Source organism: Mustela erminea, chromosome 9, assembly GCF_009829155.1.
Source record: "Mustela erminea isolate mMusErm1 chromosome 9, mMusErm1.Pri, whole genome shotgun sequence".
Taxonomy (NCBI): domain Eukaryota; kingdom Metazoa; phylum Chordata; class Mammalia; order Carnivora; family Mustelidae; genus Mustela; species Mustela erminea.
Window position 1 is genome coordinate 29,129,302 of NC_045622.1, and position 27,037 is coordinate 29,156,338.

Consider the following 27,037-nt stretch of genomic DNA (forward strand, 5'->3'; position numbering starts at 1 on the left):
CAAGCTGTGCTGAAACTGCTGATGGTTTACCCCACTGTGGAGCCCAGATGACTTCAGGGGCAGGTGTGGGGGTGGTGTAGAAAAATGAAATTTTGTTTCAGTAGGTGGTAACAGACTGAACCCTGCACCCTGGTATTTGCTACAGTAAAGGAAGATGGTGGAGGTCAGCCTGCATCTTACAGAGGGGCAGAAAGATCTGCAGGGGAGTAGTCTAGTCCAGTGCCATTTTAAAAGAAAAGTTTTCCATCTTTGATATTAATGTTTTATTGGAAAAGGTACATAAAACCATCTACGTACACAACCCCAGGTGAATGTAACACGCAAGCCACCTTCTTTTGTCTTAGAAAAACTTGACTTCTTTGGAGTAATGTCTTGCCCATTCCAGCAACAGTGTCCCAGTTAACTTGGCTCCTTTTCCTCCAGGCTCAAAATAAAATAAAACTCCTCTACCAAAGAAGGGGAAAAAAAAAAAGAAATGCATTAGGTATGTCTCCTCTTGAATAGAAAAGTCGTGCCAGGCACTTCACATTGTTACTGAGGCAGGTAGTCATTCATTCAAAAACTATTTATGTGAGGGTTTTATTATGTGCCAAGCACTGCTGGGTAATAGGTACGGAGTATTGGGTAACTCCAGACATAGTTCCTCCCTGGGTGTGACAGGTGAGGAGACAGACTCAGAAAAGTTTAATACTGTGCCCAAGTTAAATCACTAGTAAATGTGAGTTCATGGAGTCCTCCTGGTGTGTGGATAATATAAAGCAAAGGGCCTGCTCTTACCTGGGGTCAGGGGTTGAACTGAGAGTCTCTGGCGAGTGAAAAGAGCCATATCTTTTAAGGGGCCTCCAGTGGTTTTGTGAGCTTGGTAATGGGTTTTGAGCTCAGCCAGAGTAATGTAACGCTTCATCATCCGAACAAACTGTACATCCACCTATATAACAGAAAGGAATGTTTAGGCAGTTCCTGTCTACTGTGTTATTTGCTTCTTGTGGGAGGTTCTTAGGGGCAGAGCTGCCAGTGTTCTGTTCTTATCCCCAAAGCCAGGTAACCTCTTTTGGGTGTAAAAGCTGGACTGTGTACCTTGACCTAAAGACAGCACACACCTTCTTCCTCCCTCTCTTTGTCCATCCTTTTCCTCTCATGAAATAGGAAAAATAAGTACTCTTTACCATGGACCATTTAGGGTTGTCTTCTTTGCTGGATGGGTCATAATAGGGACTGTTTTTCTCAAACTGTGTGTGATCTGGGTAAGCCTCCTTCACAATCTGAAACCAAAACCAAATCTCTAATCATTTGCCTGTACAGTCAACTCCATGGCCAATTTTTAACTCAAGTGCAACTTTCTCTTCTGACCCTGTACATACTCAGCTCTTCTGCCTTGCTCTAGAGCCACTATATCTGGAAATAATAATACAGTCTAGAGCAAGCATAGGAAATCAAACCTGTTTTGACAAAAATCTTGAAAGTAGGTTTTAAAACCACGTATTAAAGGTTATTATTGGTACCACTGTTTTTCCACTTATAGTTAATATTATTCTAATAACTTCTGGTTTGAAAGAGCCATCATCAGGCCTGTTTTTGAGTGAAAGACTGAGGCAGAGAATGAAGAGAAGTCTGTACCAGTGGGACTGAACTGAGGCTTCTCTTGTTACAGTCCTTGCTGTACTGGAAAAGGCCAAGGTGGTTTTACCATATTCTTGTGACATCAGGGATGGGAAGGAGAGTATTTCTTTTTTGTTACAGATCTAAGCTGTGTTCCTTTATATCGATATGAGTAAGTCTCCTTGAAGGAAGAGGGATTAAGATTAATGCTTATTGTACAACTAACCTTCACAAGTCCTGCGATGCCTGGCTCTTTGCAGTTGCTATGGTAGAAGAAGGCTTCTTGCTCCAGCTTCATGGCTCGAAGGAAGTTCCGGGCCTATCCCAGGAGAGAATAAACAACAACTATCCTCCTCACCCAGTGGAAAGCACCAATTAGCGGAATCAAGTCTGCTTTATTGGATGAGTTTTTCTCTTTTACAGTTTCTTCCCCATTCAATTCAATACTTGCCTTTGCTGAGACACCCAGACTGGTATGCAGACACTGGCCAGAACACAGGCCATTTGTAAACTGTATGCAGAGGAATTAAGATAGTTTTGAATATACAGTTTGGGATCTTGGAAAAAACAATGCTGGCCAAGAGATTTTGCTACTGAATAAGTCCTAAAAAGGATTCAGGCATTTCTTTGACCCTGGGTCTCAGGGCTTGCTCTTACCCTCTTACCTGGTAGTTGCGAACACCATCCCAGCATGCTGTCTGCTTGGGCTCTGCTTTAAGATCCTCAATGCTGAACTAGGCAACAGGAAATGAATTCATTCATTAAACAGTCTTGGGGCCAGTTGTAGCATATGGAAGTAGAAAGGTTTTTCCCCTATGTTGAGGGTGCCACTTGCTGTAGTGGAAGTCTGTAGTTTACTGGGAAGTAGTTACACAAAGCCACTTCTATTGGGCAAATGTAGAGTTAGCATTGCATTATCTTGTTATCCTTGCTAATTAAAAGGATTAGTGGAATAGATAATTTAAATGATAAAATAACCTATTGGTTATTCGTATTTCACTCATTAAACTATTATATATTTCTATTTTCTCCAGGCTGTTACTAAAGCTGATTTATATTAATTCAATGAATATATACTAATTGTTGGCAGAGAGATACATAGGAGTATGGTTAAGTGTCAAGAGTAATGCAACTTAAGTTTGAAACGTTGCCCAGATCAGGGGTTGGCAAACTACAGCTTTGTGCCCAGGCCTGACTTTGTAAATAGTTTTATTGGAGCACAGCCACACCATCTGATTACCTATTGCCCATAGCCATTTTCTTGCAACAACAACAGAGCTGAAACAGGAACCATAAGACCCAAAACCCTAAAATATTTATTATCTGGCCTTCTACAGAAAAAAGTCTGCCACCCCTTGCCCTAGATAAAGGATTCACAAGAGTTGATGGTAGTAAGTCCTGCTGATTTTATTCCTTATAATCTATTCCCTAACCCTACCCTTCTAAGAAGTTGGTGATAGAACCCTGTGGTGTCCCATATTCACTTCTCACCTAAAAAAAATAGCTTGAAGGGATTAGAGAGGTATCTAGTCTCACCTTCACATCGACACCTTTCTCTAGTCGGCTTTCTGGCTCGGACTTCATCAGCCAGTAACTGCTTAGATTCTTCCCACAGTTTTTAGAGTCTGAAGTCTTCTCAGGGCTGGAGTTACCCATTGCAGCTAATGCCCCTGCTGGGTTCTTAGTCTTGGTATGTTTTCCTGCTGGCCTCTTATTGTCTGCAGTAGAAGCAAAAAGAAGAAACTGGTGAGAAGTAATGCTCTGTGTGGGGAAAGCACATTCTTTGGAGTCAGACCTGGATCCAAATCCTGCCTGTGTCAGTTACTGGCAGTAGCAACTGAATTGCTATACTTCAGTTTATCTATAAAAATGGGGCAGGGATGCCCACCTTATAGGGTATCTCCTGGATTATCCATTCAGTGGGATAAAAATAGTGTACATGGTTTTGGGTTAGGACTGACAGAGTCCCTGGTTTCTACTAAGTAGAAAGTGCCTTTGCTGAGGCTCTCTCTCCAATAAGGAAACCGAACACCTCCTCCACAGACTTATTTTGAAGATGAAACAAGGTAGTGCAAACAATGGGATTAAATAATGGTTGACATTATAATAAATACTCAGTACTAAGATTATTATCACCAACTCGTGGTTCTTTTTGCTTGCTCACTGTACTTTGTGGCCTGCCTCCTGCTCCTTGAGGGTGCCAAGAGATGTTGGATAAGACAGCTCATTCTGGACTTCGAAGACGTGGCAAAGATGATTTTTTCCAAAGAGAATTAGAGCAAGAGTGCCTGGAACGTCGTAGGCACTCAATAGCTAAGTTGTTCAATTCTTACTATATAAACTCTATTTGTTATCCTAACAATAACTCAGTTAATCTACATAATGTATGAGATGTTCTGTTCATCTGCTAAATGTGTCCAGATTACACATTTCAGTAAACGGTATAATCAGGAACTGTCCCCTGGTCTATCTGAATCCACACTTCATGACCATATTATACTACCTCTGAAGGTAGTATCATACTACCCAGGTCCTGCATTAGCTCTCATTAAGTATCATTCACAGAGGTCAAGTAGTTTGATCCTCCGTAGCCTAGTTTTTAGGTGGTCCCTTTGGAGTTAAGCACACTGCAAACACCATTATGTGTTGTTAATAACGCAATGTACTATAGTCAGTCCTAAAGCACTTTCTCTACCGTCAGTTGTTTTTTTCCTGTTCATCTTCCATTCATCCTCATGAATATAAAAATGGCATCACACTTTCTTTGCCTTTGGAAAGCCTTCCCATTTTTTTAAGGATGGACTCAAGTTCCACTTCCTTCTTAAGGTGTTCCTCCCTGCTCTCATACCCTTAGCCATGGTTTCCTAAGACCCTTTTCCCTTATGTCTGTTTGCATTTTCCATGAGAGCACAACTGTATTTTCTTTGCCTTTGTACAAGCCACCCTGTATCTACACCAAACAACTACTGCTTCAGTGAACAGAAGCAGCTCTGGGTATAAGCTTGGTGGGAAGAGGAAAGGAGAAGATGGAGGGCAGTTAAGGATAAAACAACAATCCACAAAGGATTCTCCCCACAGGCAGGGATTTGAAAGTGAACAGCATTTATTTTTTTTAAAGATTTATTTATTTGAGAGAAAAGAAGAGGGTGTGTGAGAGCCTGGGTATGAGCAGAGGGAGAGGGAGGAAAGAAGCACCCTCCCCGCTGAGCACGGGGCCAAGTGGGGCTCCATCTCACCCTAAGCTCATGACCTGAGCCGAAAACGAGTCCCACGCTCAACCGACCGAGCCACCCAGGTGTCCTGAAAGTGAACAGTATTTTACAGATCCTAGAGAAACTTTCTTTACAGGGCTACCTTTTTGCAGCTCAGGGGCAGCTCACCTGGCCCCGCAGCCCCGCCGAGCCTCTTCCGGGATTTCGGCATGGTTTCCCTGCGGGGGTCGAAGAGCAGAGGATTCCAAATCAACCGAGAAAAACAAGACGCAGCTCTGTTATCTGCCCCCAGAAACCTGCGCAAAGCAAGATGGAGACAACGAGAGAAATCTGAGTCTCAGCCCCGAGGGCTTTTTGCGGAGCACCGATGCAACTGGCCTTGAGCCCCCTCAAATTCTTCCCAGTTATCTACGACCCCATTTCCATCTTACAAAACCTGCTGCTAAAGTCTCATCGGTTCTCTCCCTGATCTTTCTCTCATTCATTCACCATTCTTCCGAGCCACTGATCTCACAACTCCGCAGAAGAACCCCAACCAGGCTCCAGAAGGCCGGCACTGAGTCCCCCGCCAATACCCGAGCTAAGTACCACAAGGCACTTTTGCGCCGCGGCCCTGGGGATCTCTGGGAGTTGTAGTCCTGCTCTGGCATAGACCCGGCTGAGTCTGAGCCATGAGGGCGCTGGATGCACTACAGCGCCCAGGGTACAATGCGGGGCCTGGTCTGTGCCCTGCCCCAGGTCACTGCGTGCAGGTTCTGGCTGGAGAAGGAGCTGCTACTATGTTGCGGAGCGGCTGCGGGCGGCTGAGAGGGTGCTTCTACTACCTGCACGGCGCTCTGCGGGCCCCCGCCAAGAGCGGTCGCCGGAGCTTGGTCTCCTGCATAGATCGTAAGACTCACTCCTCTGGTGCAAGTGTCCGGTCCCTGGGCGGGGAGGGGGTGCCGTGGTCTGAGCGCCCACAGAGCGCTTGTCACCCTCGGCTCGCTCTGGCGGTCACCTGGGCCACCACCCCCAGGCTCACCTGCCGGTTCCCTAATGGGCTTTCCCCGCCGGCTGGTCTCCCCATTTTGTTCACCGGATTGGCTTCTCTGACCGCCCTCGCTCTCTGCGGTCTCCATCTGTGGCGCCCCTGGGCCTCGTTTGCTACTCTTTCACCTACCTCCAAACTTGTGGGTGGGAAGCCTGGCGTTGGAAACACGTGCTGCAGGCGGTCCTCTGGCTTTTTAACCCTATCTTCCCTCCTGCCTACGTCACGGGGGCCCTCTGAAGACCAATGAAGATAGGAGAATACAGCTTGGTCTTGGTTGCTGATGATATTTGTTAATTGTTCAGGTCTTCCACAAACACACTTGGTAGTATCAACCTCTTGATAAGTTTAATACGTTGATATCAGGTTTAATAAATAAATAAATTCATTTACTTATGAATACAATAACTAAGGGTTTTATGATGAACCTCACAACTCTGAGGGAGATTCTGTTACTATCCCTACTTTCAAATAAGTAGTGGGTGCATAGAAACTCCTGGTGGTGTTTTGTCTTCATCCTAGGTGGTAAAGGATAGTACAGATGTAAATAGCTGGGGCTGGTTGTGGTGGATGAAGCGAAGCTCCTTTAAGTGATGCAAGATTTGTTCAGGTAAATTTTGTGACTTAGCACCTATAGTTACAAAACACTTTTAGTGTTGAAATTCCCGTTGAAAAATAATTACTACTGAAAATGGGAAACTACCCAGAGTTGACAGACCTGAATGTCTTCAGACACCAGGCACATAATTTTGGATGCGAGTATCGGGGAGTGATGGTGAGCCTAGCCCCACCAGGAATAACCGGCGACTTTGTGACTCTGACCATTACATAATCGTGTTTTTTTCTTCTGGAAAAAAAAATCTTTTTAATAAGTGTCACTTTTCTTTATAACAGATTTGGTATGAATCCCTTTGATTGACACCCAGATCTATGACATACACTAGGATAGAATACCGTTTTCCTCTCCCTGTCCTAAAACTCCTTCACATGGTGCTGCCTGTTCTAGCAATTGGAATTAGGTAAACAAGGTCACCCTGGCTGGAGAAGGAGCTGCTACTATGTTGCGGAGCGGCTGGCTGAGAGGGTGCTTCTACTACCTGCACGGTGCTCTGCGGGCCGTGCATTAACAATGCAAATAAGGAGTTGTTTTGGTAACAAATATATTAAATATTTAATAGGTTAATATTAAATACTAAATAACAAATAGGTTACATAGGCTACAGTATTTCTAGCAGCTGCTTGTGTAGGTTGAGCCCATGAGGTACCTTTACACCTTTTTATTTTATTTTATTTTTTTAAAGATTTTATTTATTTATTTGACAGACCGAGATCACAAGTAGGCAGAGAGAGAGGAGGAAGCATGCTCCCTGCTGAGCAGAGAGCTTGATGCGCAGCCCGATCCCAGGACTCCGGGATCATGACCTGAGCCGAAGGCAGAGGCTTTAACCCACTGAGCCACCCAGGTGCCTTTACACCTTTTTAAAATAAAGTACCTCTTAATTAGTAAAATGAAAGGAAACTACCCTTTCAGTGTATCATTCTACATACTAGAATATAAAATTAATGGGAGTGATTGACAAACATTTGTTTGATTTCATATTTTAATAAGTGAAAAATGATTTTTAAGAGAATTATGATTTGTATTTTACTTATTATGTGGTATACATATTCATTATGTATACTTCCCTCATCCTACAGATGAGGAAATTTACTCAGTGTCTAATGCAGCCGCCTCATTTTACAATGGGATAACTGAAGCAGACTGAGGTACTTAACTTACTGAAAGTTGTACATTTAATACATTTAATAACTTCAGAACCAGAGCTCAAACACCTGATGGCTTGTCTAGTGTTCTTCCACTACACTTTGCTGCAATGTCACAAGCATTCTTTGAAACACCAAGGTTCTCAAATAGAACTGTTGATTCTCTAGTGAGGTTTCTACTTTGGATGCATTTAAGATTCTTATGTTCTTTAGTTATTTGTTTTTGCCTGTTGCTTACACTTAGGTTGTTATACAATCAGGGGTTTCCTCATCTCATTTGGGCCCACTTTCCTTCCTTTTTTTTTTCCCTCCCTGAGATAGTGTGTGTGTGCATGTACAGGCATGTGGCAGTGGGGGAGGGGGAGCGGAGAAGGGCAAAAAAAATTTTTAACTTAAATTTAATTAATTAACAAATAATGTATTATTAGTTTCATAGGTAGAGGTCAGTCTTACATACATAACCCCCAATGCTTATTGCATCACATGCCTCCTTAATCCATCACCCAGTTACCCCATTCCCCCATGTCCCTCCCATGGAGCAACCCTCAGTTTATTTCCTATGATTAAGAGTTTCTTATAGTTTGTCTCCCTCTCTGATTTCCTGTGGTTTTATTTTTTTCCTGTCTTCCCTATGATCCTTTGGTTCTTAAATTCCACATATCAGAAGATATGATAATTGTCTTTCTCTGATTGACTTATTTCACTTTGCATAATACCCTTTAGTTCCACCCACATTGTTGCAAGTGGCAAGATTTTGTGTGTGTGTGTGTGTAGGTGAGTAGCATTGCATTGTATATGTGTATACACCACATCTATCTGTGGATGGACATCTGGGCTTCTCCGTAGTTTAGCTATTGCAGACATTGCTGCTATAAACATTGGGGTACAGGTTCCCTTTTGAATCACTACATTTGTATTTTTGGGGTAAATACCCAGTAGTGGAATTGCTGGGTCATAGGGTAGCTCTATTTTCAACTTTTTGAGGAATCTCTATACTGTTTACCAGAGTGGCTGCACCAGCTTGCATTCCAGGCAACAGTGTAAGAGGGTTCCCCTTTATCTGCATCTGGGAAAGTGAAAATCTTAAGCAAACTCCGCTCCAAGGGCAGAGCTCAACCCAGGCTGGATCTCATGACCCTGAGACCATGACCTGAGTCGAAATCAAGAGTCACATGCTTAATGGACTGAGCCACTCAGGAGCTCCAGGCCCTTTTTCTATTTAGCTTTGCCATTTTACATTTTACTATGTGTTGGCTTCTTGAACTCTGCTAATAACTCTGTCCAACTTCCTTAAGTCTGGTTTTTATTTTGTTTGTTTTTAATGTATTCTGGGAACTGAGATGTTTTTACTTAGTTACCATGCTTTCTTACGTATAATTTGCTTTTTAACTTGCCTTTTCCGCTTTTTTCTGCCAAGTAGTGCTCTCATTTTATTGGCATTCCTTTATCAAAAAGTGGGTTGGATATTGTATTTCAAAAATGTGTAATTACGTTGTATATACTTGCACATAAGATTTTCATACAGTTGTTCCCTGATATTTATTTAGGATACAATTCAAACCTATTTCTTAAAACATTTTGTTTCTTGACCTACTTGTTTTACTCTAATAAAAATAATAGTAAATGTTTATTGAGCTCTTTGCTGGGACTGAAATTCTGTAGCACTTCTCTTTATACTATAAGATTTACATTATCACCATTTATGTTGTGCTTTGTGTAAATGGACTATATTCATTTTTGTAACCCCAGTACTGTTCCGTAGTAGACATTCAATAAATATTCTTTTGTGAATGGTCTTTAAGCTATGATCTACAAGAGCATTTCTGCAAGACTTCTGCAAACAAATGAATGACCTCTCAGTCAGGAACCATGAATTGTTTATTCCTAACCATATTCCTGTGAGTAACAACCAACATAAATTTCTGCTCTATCCAGGTTTCTCAAAGTAGCCTAATCTCTAATCCTTATAAGTATTCCTTTCTGAGATTCTCCAATACAGACCGACTGCTTTTTCCTGGCTCACATAGCCAGCCATTACTGCTGCCTATGTCTGACCTAAAGAAACTGACTCTGCAAAGGATTATGCATCACTATTAGGCACTGAAATAAATTCTTATTAATTGTGGCTCCATAGTCTTACTTTAATGCTCTTTAGCATCACCTCATAATGATCACATATTTAGCACTAAAGGATGAAACCTCAGTAGGTAATACAGAGCCTTGCACTTCTTCTTTCCGCCCTATATTGTACCTCAAGGCTTCACTTGGAAAAGTATAGGCATACACTCTATTTTTTCTTACACACCTGCGGCAGGTTGTCCTTTCAAAGTGACAATAGTAAGAGACAACAAAAGAGACATAAATATGAACAACGTAAGTCTGAGTCACTCTGTGTAGGTTGCTGATCCTGATGCAGATTCCCCGGATTTGTGGTCCCATCTTTTCTGAATTGGCTACACTATTGCCAAAAGGTGGTTTTCACGGGAGATTTGCCTAGGCTGTTTACTTTCAGCTCTGGCCTGCTGCTAACTGGAAGTCTGCATCAGTGCAGAATAAGAAAAATATTTTATACCTTACTTAATTAGCTAGTTGACTTTGATGTCTGCTTTCTAATTCAGTGTGATCTTACTCTCTGCAGTTTTTTTTTTTTTTAATCTGTAAAAAATAGTGTTCGTGTCATTTGGGGAACTGGCTATTTAAAGAAAATGTATGAAGTAATGATACTGTGAATTGGTAGTCATTCGGTTTATGTTAGTAGAAATAGTTCTCTTTCTCCTGAAGAACATCACCTCTGATAAAGGACTACTTTGGTGTAGTCTTTTATTAGGTGTTTAAAGTTCTAAAGAAACTTCTCCTAATGAGGCCACACTGTGTATTTGTTGATGTCAATTCTCTGTCCTTAGCTTTTAAGTATCTTAAGCCCAAAAGTGAAGGAATTACCCAAAGTCACATCACTGATAGTTTATGATAGAAAATGTTCTGAGAATGCTAAATCCATTGGCTAAAAACAGATATAGTAGGGCCTTAACCCTGTTTTCAACACTGGAAGACTTTTTTTTTCATCATCAATGTTATCCGTGAATGTCTGGGATTTGCCAAATGCATAGCCTTATTAGAAGATCTTTCCCTTAATTTGAAGGTAAACCAAAGTACACATATCTTCCTTTTCCTATTGACTTTTTTTTTTTTTAATTTGTTTATTTGAGAGAGAGAGAGAGAACAGAAATAGGGAGAGAGAGCATAAGCCAGGAGGAGAGGGAGAAACAGGCTCTCACTGAGCAGGGAGCTTGACATGGGGCTCGATCCCAGGACCCTGGGAACATGACCTGAGCCAAAGGCAGATGCTTAACCAACCGAGCCACCCAGGTGCCCCCTCTTGATCTTTTAAAATGAATATGTTGAAACAGACAGCTATCCAGATTCACAGATAGGACAGATTTTCCCAGGATACTAATACAGAAAAGGTAGGACATTCTAAAGGAAAAAAAATGTTTACTATAATTTGAGGGTCAGTGTATATTTACTATTTTTTTTTAATGTGGACTTATGAAGAGGAAGAGATAAATAAGAGTACCGAAAGAATAAGCAATTGGGAGGTAAATGAAGACAGCCGATCCACTGGGGAGGAAAGAAGAAAGGAAAAGAGATAGTATATCAGATATTATCAACAGATAATATATAATATATTAATGGTGGGCAAGGCCATTCTACGGATGTTAAAGGTTATACTGCATAAGAGAAATGCTATAGCATGTCCCTTGTCTCAACTTCACGCCTCTTGATACTGGCACTACTCTTCCCTGACCCCTGTCCTGGCACTGAGTATATGCAATCTTACCCACAGCTTCCGTGGGACTGAATGAAGAGCAGAAAGAATTTCAGAAAGTGGCCTTTGACTTTGCTACCCGGGAGATGGCTCCAAATATGGCAGAGTGGGACCAGAAGGTGGGAGTTTTCCTTGTGGCTAGACATTCCAGCAAATGCCCCCTGTAGTGACCCTGTCTTCGTCCCCTTGTAGTCCTGACTGTTCTGTGTTTATTCCCCTTGCACAACTCTTAATGCAAATGAGAGTAGTGGTAATGTGATTCTTTCCCTCATCTTGTAGGGACTAGTTTTTTGTTTATTTTTTTAATTGTACATAGATTTGTATACTCTTAAAACCAAGGCAGTTCTGTTGATGATTAAAAGGAACTTTAATGCTAGAAAACCAGTGCTTATAGAATGCATTTTAACTGCTACTATAGATAACAAATAGTCTGTTGAGTTAAGGTAGGATATACACACTCCCAAATGCAAACCTCTTAATCCTTCATTGTGCCCTTTGAAGAAAAGTTCGTCTATGAACCCCTTACTGATGACCCTGTTCTCTTTTTGTATGTAGGAGTTGTTCCCAGTGGATGCAATGCGTAAAGCTGCTCAGCTCGGCTTTGGGGGAGTCTATGTACGAACAGATGTAGGTGGGTCTGGACTGTCACGGCTCGATACATCTGTCATCTTTGAGGCCTTGGCGACAGGCTGCACCAGCACCACAGCCTATATAAGCATCCACAAGTGAGTGCCAGAGCTTGATGAGCACAGTGAAGTACTCATCAGGTTGACTGGGAAATTTCAGATAAATAGGGAAAAGTTCATCTTTTCAAGGTGATTGCCGTTGAGGAACCAGACTATAAAAGGTCATGATCTAAGGGTTGTGGGATTGAGCCCCGTGTCGGACTCCACACTGTGCATGGAGCCTGTTTGGGATTCTCTCTCTCTCCCTCTATTTCTACTCCCCACCCCACCCCCCCTTACTCCTGAGCACATGCACTCACTCACTCTCTGTTTCAAAAAAAGAAAAAGTTCATTCTAGGTCTGCTGCTGCCTCTCAGACTTGAATCTGTCATCTTATTTGTATGTTGCTTAGCAAATGAGGTCTGTCTGCCTTCTCACAAATCCTAGATTGAGCTGGAAGCAAACAGACTTCTCCAGGAGAGTGGTCAGGGCCCTGTTCCCATCTTTCTCAACCCAAAGATGAATCCCCCCAGGAATTTGTCTAAGTACATATAACTCTTTGATTTTTAGGGAACTCATTTAACCTAAAAATAGCATGGACATCCAAGTGAGAAACACTTTGGCCCTGCTTATCTCTGGGTAGTACAGGTTCCATGAATATGTTTTAACCAGGCCTTTCCTTTAAAGTCGAATCTTCTCGGTGGTGACTTTCCTCTTCCCACTCTCTCTTCCTGCTTGGCTGCTTGTCTTCTCTTGCCCCTTCCCTTCCCCCCTCAGATTTCCTTTTCTCCATATTAGCTCTATCATTGTCTTTTCTTCTTGGTATATCAGCATGTGTGCCTGGATGATTGATACCTTTGGAAATGAGGAACAGAGGCACAAATTTTGCCCACCGCTCTGTACCATGGAGAAGTTTGCTTCCTATTGCCTCACTGAACCAGGTGGGTTTGCCACACCACCAGCAAGACGTAGTGGGGGTGCTGCTCAGGTGAAATCACGGAGCACTCTCTCATCCCACTGACACACATCTGCCACGACGCTGGGTTGCAGAGTAACACATTCCCATGGCCTGATCTCACAAGCCTAAGAGTGCTCTAGGGCAGAGTCTCTCCAGGCTGCACATGGGAGCCTCCTTGTATTCAGTGTGTTGGGAGATGGAAAATGGTCTAATTGCTGTCCACAGTTTTCACCAAATACAGAGTTCCTCTGGCTATCTGCATTTTGAAGTATGAAACACTGAGCTGTTGGTTATAAGGGAAGATTTCCTTGGAAGTGGAACTGTGCTGGGGCCCCCTTACCATCACTGACTTTCTCCCCCACCTTCTCTGCTTCCTTTTGATCCCTGCCTCAGGAAGTGGCAGTGATGCTGCCTCCCTTTTGACCTCAGCGAAACGACAAGGAGATCATTACATCCTCAATGGCTCCAAGGTACCAGCATGCCCACCTTACAGAACACCTTGGAGATTGTTTCCATCTTTCTGCTGACATCACCTGGATCCTTGCTATCTACAAATTAGTATTTCCTAGGAGTTTTACACATTGGGTAGAGAACCTCTGACCTGTTTCCCTTTATTTACCTTTACTTTCTCAATTTTCTGATCTGAATCCAGATAATCCTGCTTATTTTTGTCTGTCCTTTTTATAGTCTCATCAGCTAGATTCCCAATTCCCCAGTGAGCACAGGATCTTTTTACCCCTCCTTTACCCCTCTGTACCATCATGCCTCTTGGTGTCTTACTGTCATGAGGACTCTTGATTGTTTTCCCGGGTGTTAGGCTCCAGGGACGGATGTGTTTCCTTAATCCTGTACACCCCTTCTCCAACCCCCAGGCCTTCATCAGTGGTGGAGGTGAATCAGACATCTATGTGGTCATATGCCGAACAGGAGGACCAGGCCCCAAAGGCATCTCCTGTATAATTGTGGAGAAAGGAACCCCTGGCCTCAGCTTTGGCAAGAAGGAAAAAAAGGTGAGTGGCTCTTGGACACAAAATAAGGCAAGTTCAAACAATTCAAGAGTCTGGCACCTGCCAGACCAACCTCTGTTCTGTTTTAGGGAATAGGTAACATATTTGCTAACTTGACTTGGACACAGTTGCTTCTATTAGGATTTCAACAGGAGCATATAGAATAGACTAGGGCATGGCTGAAGGATCACACCTCTGGCACCATGGCAGAGTGCCTCAGTAAGCTGATCAGCTGCCTGTTTTTTAGCGTGAGAGATTTCTCGGACTTCTGTCCCACCTTCACTTTTGGCCTGTATTTCTTATCCAGCTTCTTATTTTGGCACATTCTTTTATCCCAGGAAGAAATACTTACAGATCTGGTGGTGACTATAAGTCTTAGGGATGAAAAGCATATGGGCTACTTTTCATCTTTAAATAAAAATAAAAGAAAACTCATTGGAGATAATTGTGTTTCAGTAATAAAAAGGGAGAGTATTTCCACAGGTGCTTTGAAAAGACAGTCCTAGGACCTAGCAATCCCATAGCCAGACCATGAATAGTAGATGTATGATTCCATAGCTGTAGCTTGTGGGAAGATGAGACCCATTCAGACTTGTTAGGTCAGGGGACCAGAATACTCATCTCCCCCTATTATGTACTGTTATAGTTAGGATTCTAGGGGAGAAGTCAGGTAATGAAATGACCCCGAACTATACTTCTCCTTTTTTTAAAAAAAAGATTTTATTTATTTATTTGACAGAGACAGAGAGAGAGATCACAAGCAGGCAGAGAGGCAGGCAGAGACACAGAGGGAAGCAGGCTCCCTGCTGAGCAGAGAGCCTGATGCAGGGCTCCATCCCAGGACCCTGAGACCATGACCTGAGCCGAAGACAGAGGCTTAACCCACTGAGCCACCCAGGCGCCCCTATACTTCTCCTTTTTAGTTCCTAGGGTTTCCATGTTTCCCCTCATGAGCTTTCCTGATATTTTATAAACTGCCAAAGAGTTAGAGGTTGTAGTGCCTCTTTTCATTTATAGTATATAGGTTTTTACTAGATTCCTACTATGTGCAAAGCATGATGCTGGCTCGTGGGGTGAGGAAGGATACAAAAGTCACCCCTAGCCTTATTTGAATTCATAAGACATACGTTGTCTTACCTGTGTAAGATGTATAAGCTGTGATTGTGGTATGTAAGTTGTGTATGTGTTATGTAAGATACATAGCTGTAGAATGTCTTAATTCTAGAAATGTCTGCTTTGGGTCTTAGAACAGGGACAGACTTACATAGTCTGACATATAATTTTACAGGATCAAGTTACACTGATTTAGGTTGTTGGAACTTACAAAGGCAGTGGTGATTATTTCAACACACATAGGTAGTATCCACCACAGTATCTGTGACATCTGTTGACAGAACACCAAAGCTGTCACATTTCGTGCCTAGAGAAAAATTGCAAATAAGTTCCAGAAACAAAGTGTATCATTTCTTCCTTTCAGTTTCTGTTTTCTCTCACTTTTAAGTGTATACTTTTATCTTTCTTTTTTAATTCTTGGTTTTGCTTTATATATTTTTTTATGTAAGGGAAATTTGGAAGGATATCTGTATACTCATTCGACAGCTGGTGAGTGCCCACTATGTGCCAAGCATTTGTAAACAGTAGGGGTAGGATAGTGAACAAAGACAAAGCTCTGTCCTCATAGAGATTACCTGTCAGCAAGTAGGGACAGGCAACAGACACATACATAAGCAGGGTACCTTCTGGTAGTGCTCTGGCTATAGGAGGGATAAAACAGGTTGATAAAATAGTGAAGAGAGCTTGAAACTTCTGTGATAGGTCTGGGCTCTCAGAAGTCATGACTTTTGAGATGAGATCCGGAGTATTAGAAGAAACAACATAAGAATTCTGGGCAGAAACAATAGTAGATGGCCTGTTCGGGAAACCAAAAAAAAAAGTTCAGTTTGGCCCTAAGGTAGTGAGCAAAGAAGAGAACAGAGTGGGATGAAATTGGACAGGCAGGCAAGGGCTTATAAGCTGAAGGGAAGAGTCACTGCCCTGAATGCCACCCTGTTGGGCAGCCATGTAGCCCCTGATTTTTGCCAGGTGGGGTGGAATTCACAGCCAACCCGCGCCGTGATCTTTGAAGATTGTGCAGTGCCCGTTGCCAACAGAATTGGAAATGAAGGACAGGGCTTCGTCATTGCCATGAAAGGACTGAATGGAGGGAGGATCAATGTTGGTGAGAATACAGCAGGATGGGGCAGGGAGGCGGCCAGGGTGGGGCAGGCAGCACTGTCCTGGCTCAGTTGAAATGTTCACCTTCTTCCTTTCCAGCTTCCTGCTCTCTAGGAGCTGCTCATGCCTCAGTCATCCTCACCCGAGACCACCTCAGTGTTCGGAAGCAGTTTGGAGAACCTCTGGCCAATAACCAGGTAATTTCCCAGAGGCCCCTGAATCTGCTTTCCATGCTGCAAGAGACCTGCTCTGTGGCCGATATTCTCTTGGAGGGTGAGGCTATGAGTTTTCACTGGAGTTCTGCCCCCATCTTAGAACTTGTGTTCTGATTTTATCAGTAATCTTTTTCAGGAGGAAAGTAGGCTTGGAACTCACAAGGCAGTACATTTTCTTTGTAGAAGACGCAGGGTCTTTGAAGCTTGGGGTCAATTAGAAAAGGTACCTCATGAGAGATGTCTTATAGAGGGTCCCAGATCAGTGCTGGTCTAAGCCTATGTATCTTGTCCGGTTCTCTTCTCCCCTGTTGCTGTAGTACCTGCAATTCAAACTGGCTGATATGGCAACAAGACTGGTGGCCTCACGGCTGATAATCCGCAACGCAGCAGTGGCTCTCCAAGAGGAGCGGGAAGATGCAGTGGCCCTGTGCTCCATGGCCAAGCTCTTCGCTACAGATGAATGCTTTGCTGTGCGTGCTGATGCCCTCTGGCTGTCTTGGGTGGACAAGGGGCAACTACTAGGTCCAGGGATATTAAGAGCCATTAGTTTACTCCTGGGGTGCTGCAAAGATCACCTTGGGGCTTAAGGATATAAATGAACTCATGAGAGGCCTGCTTGGGAGCTCTCAGAACTGACTTTTTACCTGCTCTGTGCCATTACACACTCAATCCTGTCACTGTCATTCTGTTGTGCTCTAGACGAGACACTACCTTTGGAAGAAGGTTTGGGGCAGCCCCATGCCTCTTGCTCAAATTTAGCACTAGGCTGTGCTTAAAATGTCAAGGGCAGAACTATTTCCACATGAGGCTACATTGTCACTAGATGGCATCATAGGAAGTTCACATGATCCCATTCAAAGTGCTTGTGGGAGGCTTGTCCCCTACAGATAATAAAGCAAGAAAGGCAGAGCTCTCTGAGTTGCTTGCCTGGTGGGAACTGACAAGTTTAGTAGGTAAACTTCCCATGTCATCTAACCACACAGAATACGGAGCCCCTCTTTGGGCTCGGCTCGGGTTGTTCTTCCTCATATTAGTTTACAGCAGACTGCCAGATTGGGGGCTGGGGTAGAAAGAAAAGCCTTATGTTCCACAGTCTTCCCCCAGTCAAAGATGTCTAATCCCTGTCTCCCTGAAGATCTGCAACCAGGCTTTACAGATGCATGGAGGCTATGGCTACCTGAAGGACTATGCTGTTCAGCAGTATGTGCGGGACTCCAGGGTCCATCAAATCCTAGAAGGTAAAAATTGCCAGAGCTGTTCTCCAGAATGCTTATAGGATCACCACTTTTCCCAGCCTGTCTGTCCCCATGCTGACTGGTTCTGAGAGTTCCATCAGGCCCTATTGTCTTTTGCCTTTCTCCTTCCTCTTTCTCCTGACCGGGCTCTGGAGGTGTTTGTGGATGCCATACACAGCACTAGCTTGGGAGTCCGGAGGCTCTGCTTTGTCACCATGAGTAAGCTATCAAATCACTCCATTTCTGCTTTTTTTCCTCTGCAAATTTTAGAGAACACTCAAATTCAGATAATATGTGGGAAAGCATTTTGAAAACTTCAACAATAACTCTTTTATAAAGTACTTGGTTCTCAGGGATCTCAAAACTTCTGTACAGGGCAGATGTGAGCTGATTGGATCACAGGCAACCTCTATAAATTGACAATATCTCTATCAATATTGCTAATGGATTTTTCAGTTAACTAAATCATATGGGTATTTTTCTTGGCAATCATAGACTGAAATGGGCTGGAAAATGTGTGAACTGCTGGAGGCTGGTTCAGAGCATTGGCCTTTTCCACTCTCCACACAAAGTGGGGATGTTTTAAAACTGCATGACTCCTCTCTCAGTTGGCGTAGGCAGCCAGAAGTGGTTATGTGGTTAGGGTTAGTTACGTGGTAGGAGCCAGGTGGGGCAAAAGCTTATCTAAGTGACCTTCAGTGATGCAGTGTGGGGCTGCTTCCAAAGAGGCACAGGAAAGACCTGAGGGCATTGGTGTCTCTGTCATTTTCAAAGCATTCTTGAACCTGAGGAGGTGCCAGAATCTTTCAGAGGGCTTGTGAAAACAGATTGCTGGGCTCCACACCCAGAGGTACTGAGCCAGTGGGTCTTAGGCCTGAGCATTTTGCATCCCTAATAAGTTTTTCAAGTGAGACTGCTGCTGGGTATCTGGGAACCACATTCTGAGACATGTTACGTCCGAATCACAGGCTTCTAAAAGTTAGACTTGCTTTGTTCTACAGATCTCATCCCTGGAATAATGTCAGTGAGCTCAGTCACTGGTGCTCAAGTTCCCCATAGGCTTTTTTGTGTTTACTTGTAAAGTTATTTCCCTACCCAGCATTTAGGAATGACAAGTTTAGTAGGTAAAGAAGAAATGGTGAAAGCCAGGTACATTTATTTGAGGCCATGCCATCATCCGCTTACAGAAAATTTGGGGCTCTAGTCTCACTTTGTTTCATTGTGGACTTTGTAATAGGATAAATCTGCAGTTTTAGATTTGATTTTATTTGAGATATGTGATTACTTATTTTTCATGGAGGTTCATATCTCTCTTTGCATTAAAAGCCACTATAAAATGAAGCAAGAAGGGGGCACCTGAGTGCTCAGTGGGTTAAAGCCTCTGCCTTTGGCTCAGGTCATGATCTCAGGGTCCTGGGATAGAGCCCAGCGTCTCTACTCAGCAGGGAGCCTGCTTCCTGCTCTCTCTCTCCCTGCGACTCTGCCGAACTTGTGATCTCTGTCAAATAAATAAATAAAATCTTAAAAAAAAAAATGAAGCAAGAAGTTGATCTTTCAGGGAAAATATTTTTGTCCTCTTAAAATTTACTTTTCTGATTACATAAGAAATTGATATATTTATTGTTGAAAGCTTATAAAATATAGGAAAAGTAAAATAAAATTCATGTTTCCACATTCAGAATTAATATTTTGGATTCCTTTTATATGTAAATCCAGAAAATGTCCTTTGGGGCTTTTTCTGTGTTTTTGTAGGTACGTATTTTTTAATGTGAAATATAGTTGCCATACAATATTATATTAGTTTCAGGAGGGCAACACAGTAATTAAACAGTTGAAATAGTTTGAGAAGGAAGTATATTAACTCTTCTTTAAATGTTTGGTAGAATTCCCCTCTGTGGCTGTCCAGTCCTGGTCTTTTCCTGGTTCAGAGTTTTTTTGTTTGTTTGTTTGTTTGTTTTTTTAAAGATTTTATTTCTTTGACAGACAGAGATCACAAGCAGGCAGAGAAGCAGACAGAGAGAGAGGGAGAAGCGGGCTCCCCGCTGAGCAAAGAGCCCGATGTGGGGCTCTATCCCAGGACCCTGGAATTATGACCCGAGCTGAAGGCAGAGGCTTAACCCACTGAGCCACCCAGGCGCCCCTGGTTCAGAGTTTTTTGATTGCCAGTTTAACTTTGTACTCATAATCAGTCTGTTCAGATTTTCTGTTTCAGTCTTGGAAAAGTGTATGTTTCTAAGGATTTATCTGTTTCTTTCTTCTAGGCTGTCCATTTCTCATTTTGGCATATCATTTTTCATGGTGGCCTCTTATAATCCTTTATGTTTTTGTGGTATTGGTTGTAACTTCTCTTTCATTTCTGATTTTACTCATTTGACTTCTCTCTCTCTTCTCTCTTTTTTTTTTTAAGTCTGGCTAAAGATTTATCAATTTTGTGTATCTTTCCAAAGAACCTGCTCTTGGTTTCACTGAACTTTTCTGTTGTTTTTTTAGTCTCTGTTTCATTTATTTCACCCTGAGCTTTATTATTTCCTCCTTCTGCGAACTTTGGGTTTGTTTGTTCTTTTTTTCTAATTCCTTCAGGTGTATAGTTAGATTGTACATTTGAGACTTTTCTTGTTTTTTTCTTTTTTTTAAGTAGGCTCCACCTCCAATATGGGGCTTGAACTCATGTCCCTAACTTTACCTACTGTACTACTCAGGTGCCCCAGTTTTTCTTATTTCTTGAAGAATGCCTATATCACTATAATCTTGCTTGTTAGACTGCTTTTGCTATGTCCCAGAGATTTGGAACTTGTCTTTCCACTTTCATTTCTCTCATGGTATCTTTTTATTTCCTGTTTGATTTCTTTTTTGACCCATTTGCTATTTAATAGCATGTTGTTTAGCTTCCTTGTGTTTTTACCATTTTTTTCCTGTAGTTGATTTCAAGTTTTATACCATTGTGGTTGAAAAAAACGCTTAATATGATTTCAGTCTTCTCAAATGTATCGAGAGTTGTTCTGTGGTCTCCTTACATGTGACCTTAGAGAATGTGCACTTCCAAGTGCACCTGAACAGGATGTGTATTCTGACATTTTTGGATATGTTCTGTATATATCTGTGAAGTCCTAAAGTCCTGTCTGTTCTAACATGCCATTCAAAGCCACTGTTTGCTTACTGATTTTCTGTCTGGGTGATCTGTCCATTGATGTAAGTGGGGTGTTAAAGTTTCCTACTATTATTGTATTACTGTTAGTTTCTCTTTGTATCTGTTAGTATTTGCTCTATATACTTAGGGCTTTGGATTGGGTGTGCAGATATTTATAATCATTATATCCTCTTGTTGAATCAATCCTTTTATCATTATGTAATTACCTTCTTTATGTTTTGTTATAGTCTTTGTTTTAAAATCTGTTTTGCCTGATATAAGTATTGCTACCTTAGCTTTTTAAAAATTTTTCCTTCACTTAGAATATCTTTTTCTGGGGCACCTGGGTGGCTCAATGTGTTAGGCCTCTGCCTTTGGCTCAGGTCATGATCACAGGGTCCTGGGATCAAGCCCCACATTGGGCTCTCTGCTCAGCTGGGCCGGGGGTGGGGGGGATGCTTCCCTCTCCCCCTCTGCCTGCCTCTCTGCCTACTTGTGATCTCTCTCTCTGTCAAATAAATTTAAAAAATTTTTTTTTAAAAATATCTTTTTCCATCCCCTCACCTTCAGTTTGTATTTGTTTTTAGGTCTGGAGTAAGTCTCTTGTAGGTAACATATATCTGGGCCTTGTGTTTTGTTTTGTTTTTACCCATTCAGTCACCCTTTGTCTTTTGATTGAAGCATTTACATTTAAAGGAAAGGTGATACTGTTAGATATGTACTTACTGCCATTTTGTTAATTGTTGTCTGGTGGTTTTTATTCAGTTTCTTTTTTCTTTTCTTGCTGTCTTCCCTTGTGATTGATGACTTACCTTAGTGTTACGCTTGGGTTCCTTTCTCTTTATTTTTTGTACATCTCTTACAGGTTTTTCATATGTGGTTACCATGAAGTTCATATATAACACCCTATTATATAGCAGTCTATTTTAAGTGATGGTTGCTTAAATTCAAACACGTAATGGGACCACGTTTTTAGCACCCTCCCATTTTATGTATTTGACATCATATTTTATGAGCCTCTTAACTAATTTTCTATAAATAAGTGATTTTAAAATTACTTTTTCTTTTCTTTTGACCTTCATACTAGCTTTATAAGTGATTGATCCACTACCTATGTTAAATGTTGCTTTTCCTGTGAAATTTTTTTTTAATAAGTTGCTTACTCCTAGTTATTGCCTTTTCTTTTCAACTTAAAATAAGTCCTTTAACACTTCTTGTGAGGTTGGTATAGTGATGATGAGCTCCATTAACTTTTGTTTGCCTGGGAAACTTTTTTTTTAAAGATTTTATTTATTTATTTATTTATTTATTTATTTATTTATTTATTCATTTATGAGAAAGAGAGAGAGCACCCAAACGGGGAAGGAGCAGAAGGAGAGGGACAAGCAGACTCTGTGCTGAGCACAGAGCCTATTGCAAGGCTCGATCTTAGAACCCTGCGATCATGACCTGAGTCGAAATCAAGAGTTGGACATTTAACAGATGAGCCACCTAGGTACCCCTGTCTGGAAAACTCTTTATCTATCCTTGTAAGGTAGACTATTCTTGATTATAGGGTTTTTTCCTTTCATGAATAACATCATGCTGCTTTCTTCTGGCCACAAAATTTCTGCTGAAAAGAATCAGCTCATAGCTTTATGGGTGTTTTCCCTTGTACATAACTATTTGCTTATAAGAGTTCTCTTTATATGTAATTTTACCATACACACACACACACACACACACACATACACACAAACATATCGTGGTATGGCTCTCCTAGTTTATCTTGTCTGAGACTCTCTCTGCTTCTAGAAATGAGATGTCTCTTTTTTCCCCCAGAGTAGGGAAGTTTTCAGCCATGATTTCTTTAAATAAGTTTTCTGCCTCTTTCTCTCTTCTCCTTCAGGGACCCCAATAGTGCAAATGTTAGTATACTTCATGTTGTCCCAGAGGTCCCTTAACCTATCCTTTTTTAAAATTCTTTTTTTTCTTTTTGCTGCTCAGCTTGGTACTTTATTCTACTCTGTCTTCCAGATTGCTGATCCATTCTGCATCCTGTAATCTGCTGTTGATTCCCTATAGTGTATTTTTTCATTTTAGTTACTATACTCTGCAACTGTTTTTTGTTTTATTGTTTTGTGTCTCTTTGCTGAAATTTTCACTGAATTAGACTACTCCTCTCTCAAGGCCTCTGAGCATCTTTATGACCATTATTTTGAAACTTTCTCAAGTAAATTCTGTATCTCTATTTTGTTCATTTCTTTTTTCTGAGGTGTTGTTCTTTCATATAGAGAATATTCTTTTCTCCTCATTTTTGTTTTTGTGTATCAGGTAAGTCAGACTCTCCTGGTCCTGAAAGTAATGCCCTGTATGGAATGCATCTATCTTGGAGGCTCGGTAGTGCAGTCCCTCCTGGTCTCTAGAACCAGGCACTCCCAGGGTGTCCCCTATGTGGTCTGCATGTGTCGTCCTGTTGTGTTTGGGCTGTGACTACTGTGGGCATGCTGGTAGCTGGCTACAAGGCCTACCTGTGAGTCTTGGGGGTGTGTTAGTGGGCAGCAGTGACTTTGGGTGGGGGCGGGCAGTGGTCCCCACTGAGGTTGCCTGCCAGGTATGGTGGTTAGTACCTGATTGGAGGGAAGTGTGCTGAGTTGAGTGTGTTGAGCCCAAAAGATCTGCAGGTGAATGCCAGGGTGGGACAAGCAGTGCTAGCAAGGTAGAGTGGGTGTCAGATCTTTCTTCCAAAGCATCTGGCTAACTAAGCTGTAGGAGTACAAGAAAAATGGCACCTGCTAACATTTCCATTCCCAGAGAAAGTTCCTACAGATCCCTGCCCCTCTGGCACACAGCTGAAAATTAGTCATTAAACCTCCCTCTCCTGTGTGACCCAAGAGCTTTTCAAACTGCTGCCTCTGTGCTGGGCTCTGAATGACTGACTGATACTGTGTGTGGGCCCTTTATGAATAGTGTCTCAGTTTCCTGTAGCCCTCTGGCTCTCTTAAGTTAAGCTCCACTGATTTTCAAAGCCAGACAGTATGGGGCCTCCTCTTCCCAGTGAAGATCTCCAGGGCAGGGGCTGTCTGCTGTGGGTCTTGAACTCTCACTCCTCAGGAAGGATCTCCACATACTAGCTTGTGGATCTTGTGCTCCTGCTTGTGGGTCACTGTGCTGTGGGTTTGGTTCCCAATCGTCTCTACCCCTCCAGCCTTCTCATGTGACTTTTTCTTTATATCTTTAGCTATGGAATAGCTGTTCTGCTAGAGTTTAGGTTCACAGAGTGAGTTGTGCCGTACATAGTTGCAGCCTTAGTGTATCCATGGGAGGAGGTGAGCTCAGCATTTTCCTACTTGGCTATCTTCCCCTGTCCCAGGAGAGGTGTTTCTAAAGAGTAGATTCATTCCTTACTTCCAGACATTTTTCTGTACTTTGCAGAGAAGTCTGTGATAATCCCATCCCCCTCCGGGCTCAAGCAACAGTTGTGGTTAGAGCTGCTACTGCCCTGAATGAGGCTTGGAGCACCTTGGTTTAAGCTTTACCAAGCTCTCAGACTTTGCTGCAACGAAATCCTTCATTCTTTCTCCCTCTTGCAGGTAGCAATGAAGTGATGAGGATGCTGATCTCTCGAAGCCTGTTTCAGGAGTAGTACCCAGACTTGATGTTCGCACGTGATGGTTAATGCACAACCCGAATCAGAGGTTTCATGTGGACTGTTAAGTTACAGATGAATCATGGATGAGACTGAAGGGCTGAGCTTTTCTAGGTGGACCCAAAGTGGTGGAAGCAGCATCAGCTATAGGAATGGGACAGAGTCCTCAGCAGAACTAGAGGAGTTGCCCTGATTGAGAATGTTACAAGAAGACAACAACAAGACACTCCAACAACAAGAAGATTCCTAATGAAAAAAGGTGACCAGTGAAGACTCATCACCAAGTCAGAGTCCTTTTTTGGATCCATGTTGTCCTGATTTGTCTGCATTTGGTGGTTCACTGAATCCCTCTTCCAGGGATCTGAGCACTTCCATTGAGGGTTTTTCCTGATGATAAAGCAAAGGTGTGGGAAAGGAGAAATGGACAAAAAATGTCCTCCTATCTTTTCTTATGCTCTACTAAAGATGCAGAAGGTTTCTGTGGGTTGCATTTCCTTTGTAGTACTCCTGTGAATGTAAGTAATGATAAAGTGAGTATTTGGGAAACCTTACTCCTAGGTGAGATTTAAGGTATATCTGCACTTGTACACTTTCTGAATATCAAGGACTGAAGTTATTTGAAACTCTGAATATTTGTTGTTTTCTTTTTTAGAAACATGTGGTCTAAAAATGGTATTTAAGTTTCTGTAACCCTTTCTGATAAGTACTTTGAGCATAATTTCTTTCTATCTGAGTTTAAGGAAATGATAGGCATATAGAAGAGAGAGTGACCTGGCAAAAGTGATAAAGTTGGAAGGGATTCATAAACAAGGTAGAAATTAAAATTAAACTTTTATGAAAACGTGTAATACATAAAGAGAACCAAGAAAGTCAGTTTTAGACAGGAAGGAACCAGGAGCAGGAAAAGTGCAGAATTTGTATGGGACCTGTTTGCAACTTTGTTTTGTTGTGCTTTGGACTTGGCTTGGGATGGAAAGAAAATGTAAGTTGAATCTGGATGGAGAGTTATGAAAACCAAAGTGTGGGTTTTATCTCCTAATTGGAGAAACTGTGAGAAGGTTTTTAATGAAGATATGTTGAGATAATTTGTCGGTAAGAACGTTCTTGGAATACACATGCAGAATGAACATGAGTAGAGAAAGACAAGATAAGGCATGTCCAGTCTGTAGGTTCTGGAAGTAATTAAGGTCTGAGGAAATTGAGCTCAAGCTTGAAAGGTAAAGAAAAGAGGAGAAGTGAGCAGATACAGACCCATGCTTAGAATGTTTGCTGTGGAACATGGAACATGAGGGTCTCCCTGGTAATTGGGCTGCTTTCTAGCATTTACTTCTAAGGCTTCTGTTCAGATTTGAAGCAAAAATAGGTGTTGTATTAATGTCTTTCTATTTGTGTCCCTCATAAGAGAATGATGAGATGCTATTACTACAAATGCAACCCGCACTGTCACCCATCATTACTATTCAGAGTTCAGTTTCCCGGCAGCCTAGCAAGGGACTTGACCTCTGTGACAAGAAGTTAGGGACATTTCAAGCTAATTTCTATCACTGTTTATTTTGCTGTTCCATAGATGAAGCCAAAAGGAGCAGAACAAATATGTCTTAAGGAAAAACCTGTGCCAGGTGCTATGTTAGGTGCAGGATATACACGGATAAGCAAACACAACTTAACTTGGATGGACTTACAGGCCCGGAAGGCTAGAAATTAGATAACATAAATTCAGTATGTGGTAGCAAAAACAAACACATTTACTAAGTACACTGGGGCACAAGTAGTGTTGTGGCTCTATATGATGGCCTCAATGAAAATTGGATTTCCAAGTTGGCTTCATAATTTCTTCAAACTATCTCCCCTTGTAATAACTCATACAGTTATTATACAGGGGGAAATCTGATTGCTCTGATTATATGTCCATTTAAACAGAAGAATGTTTAGGTTACCCATTAAAATTTTCATCTTTTATAGATTCAGTAAATTAGAAGTATCTTATTTACTTATTTGCTTTAGTGCTTATCTGGTTATACTTTTATTTTAAAAACACTTCTCCAAAGTACTTTTCTGCAGATTATCTCCTATATCTCATGATTTTCACAAGGAGCTCCTTGCATGAGTATTTACTTAAGATAATTGTGTTAAATTGATCTGAGTTGAATTGAGTAACAACCGTGATGAAAACAGCAACTAACAATGTTTCTGTTCAGTTAAGAGACTGAACTATGGATTCAGGCTCCCATATCTGGATTTGATTGCTAGCTTTGCTCATTAACCATGTGACTTTAAGAAAAAAACACCTAAACTCTCTGTGCCTGTTCCCTTATGTATAAAATGGAGATAATAAGGATCCCTGCCTCTTGGGGTGGTTGGTGAATCAAGCGAAAGAATCCAAATAAATGGCTTTGAATAGAGTACATTAAGCACTCAAATATTAGTATTATCAATCTCATTTTATAGGTGAGCATAGTGAACTGTAAAGAGATTTAGTGACTTTCTCAAACTTATACAGGTAGCATACTGAAGTGTTAAGACACATCTCTGCCAAGAACCTTTAAAAAGTTAGAATCGT

The 27,037-nt window shown here is 41.8% G+C and overlaps 2 protein-coding genes across 8 annotated transcripts; one reads left to right on the plus strand and one right to left on the minus strand.

Moving 5' to 3' along the window:
• Positions 1-246: 246 nt before the first annotated feature.
• THYN1 (thymocyte nuclear protein 1) lies at positions 247-5,476 on the minus strand. Of its 3 annotated transcripts, none has more exons than XM_032360494.1 (9): positions 5,301-5,476; positions 4,980-5,107; positions 3,136-3,317; positions 2,265-2,333; positions 2,051-2,110; positions 1,826-1,918; positions 1,167-1,262; positions 778-928; positions 247-446 (listed from the first exon to the last, which is right to left on the minus strand). In XM_032360494.1, the coding sequence occupies exons 1-9, from the start codon at positions 5,459-5,461 to the stop codon at positions 400-402; spliced, it is 987 nt and encodes a 328-aa protein (XP_032216385.1). In that variant the 5' UTR covers positions 5,462-5,476; the 3' UTR covers positions 247-399. The 3 variants fall into 3 exon arrangements, with proteins under 3 accessions (XP_032216385.1, XP_032216387.1, XP_032216386.1); XM_032360496.1 differs by having other exon boundaries at positions 5,220-5,392; XM_032360495.1 differs by lacking the exon at positions 2,051-2,110.
• Positions 5,468-26,882, plus strand: ACAD8 (acyl-CoA dehydrogenase family member 8). 5 transcript variants are annotated; one of them, XM_032360489.1, is made up of 12 exons: positions 5,612-5,699; positions 6,361-6,448; positions 11,447-11,547; positions 11,984-12,153; positions 12,925-13,034; positions 13,445-13,521; positions 13,924-14,061; positions 16,141-16,276; positions 16,372-16,469; positions 16,805-16,957; positions 17,581-17,725; positions 24,422-26,882. In XM_032360489.1, exons 3-12 carry the CDS (start codon positions 11,515-11,517, stop codon positions 24,472-24,474), a joined length of 1,113 nt encoding a protein of 370 aa, XP_032216380.1. In that variant the 5' UTR covers positions 5,612-5,699; positions 6,361-6,448; positions 11,447-11,514; the 3' UTR covers positions 24,475-26,882. The 5 variants fall into 5 exon arrangements, with proteins under 5 accessions (XP_032216378.1, XP_032216379.1, XP_032216380.1 ...); XM_032360487.1 differs by lacking the exon at positions 6,361-6,448 and having other exon boundaries at positions 5,468-5,699; XM_032360488.1 differs by lacking the exon at positions 6,361-6,448 and having other exon boundaries at positions 5,468-5,699; positions 17,623-17,725.
• Positions 26,883-27,037: the final 155 nt, after the last annotated feature.

Coding starts and splice junctions, on each gene's coding strand:
- ACAD8 (XM_032360487.1), top strand. CDS start 5,483: ATGAGGGCGCTGGATGCACTACAGCGCCCAGGGTACAATGCGGGGCCT. Junction 5,700..11,446: donor CTTGGTCTCCTGCATAGATC/GTAAGACTCACT, acceptor TCTTACCCACAG/CTTCCGTGGGACTGAATGAA. Junction 16,958..17,580: donor CTACAGATGAATGCTTTGCT/GTGCGTGCTGAT, acceptor TATGTTCCACAG/TCTTCCCCCAGTCAAAGATG.
- THYN1 (XM_032360494.1), bottom strand. CDS start 5,461: ATGCCAGAGCAGGACTACAACTCCCAGAGATCCCCAGGGCCGCGGCGC. Junction 5,108..5,300: donor ATCAGTGGCTCGGAAGAATG/GTGAATGAATGA, acceptor TGCTTTGCGCAG/GTTTCTGGGGGCAGATAACA. Junction 3,318..4,979: donor CGGCGGGGCTGCGGGGCCAG/GTGAGCTGCCCC, acceptor CTTCTACTGCAG/ACAATAAGAGGCCAGCAGGA.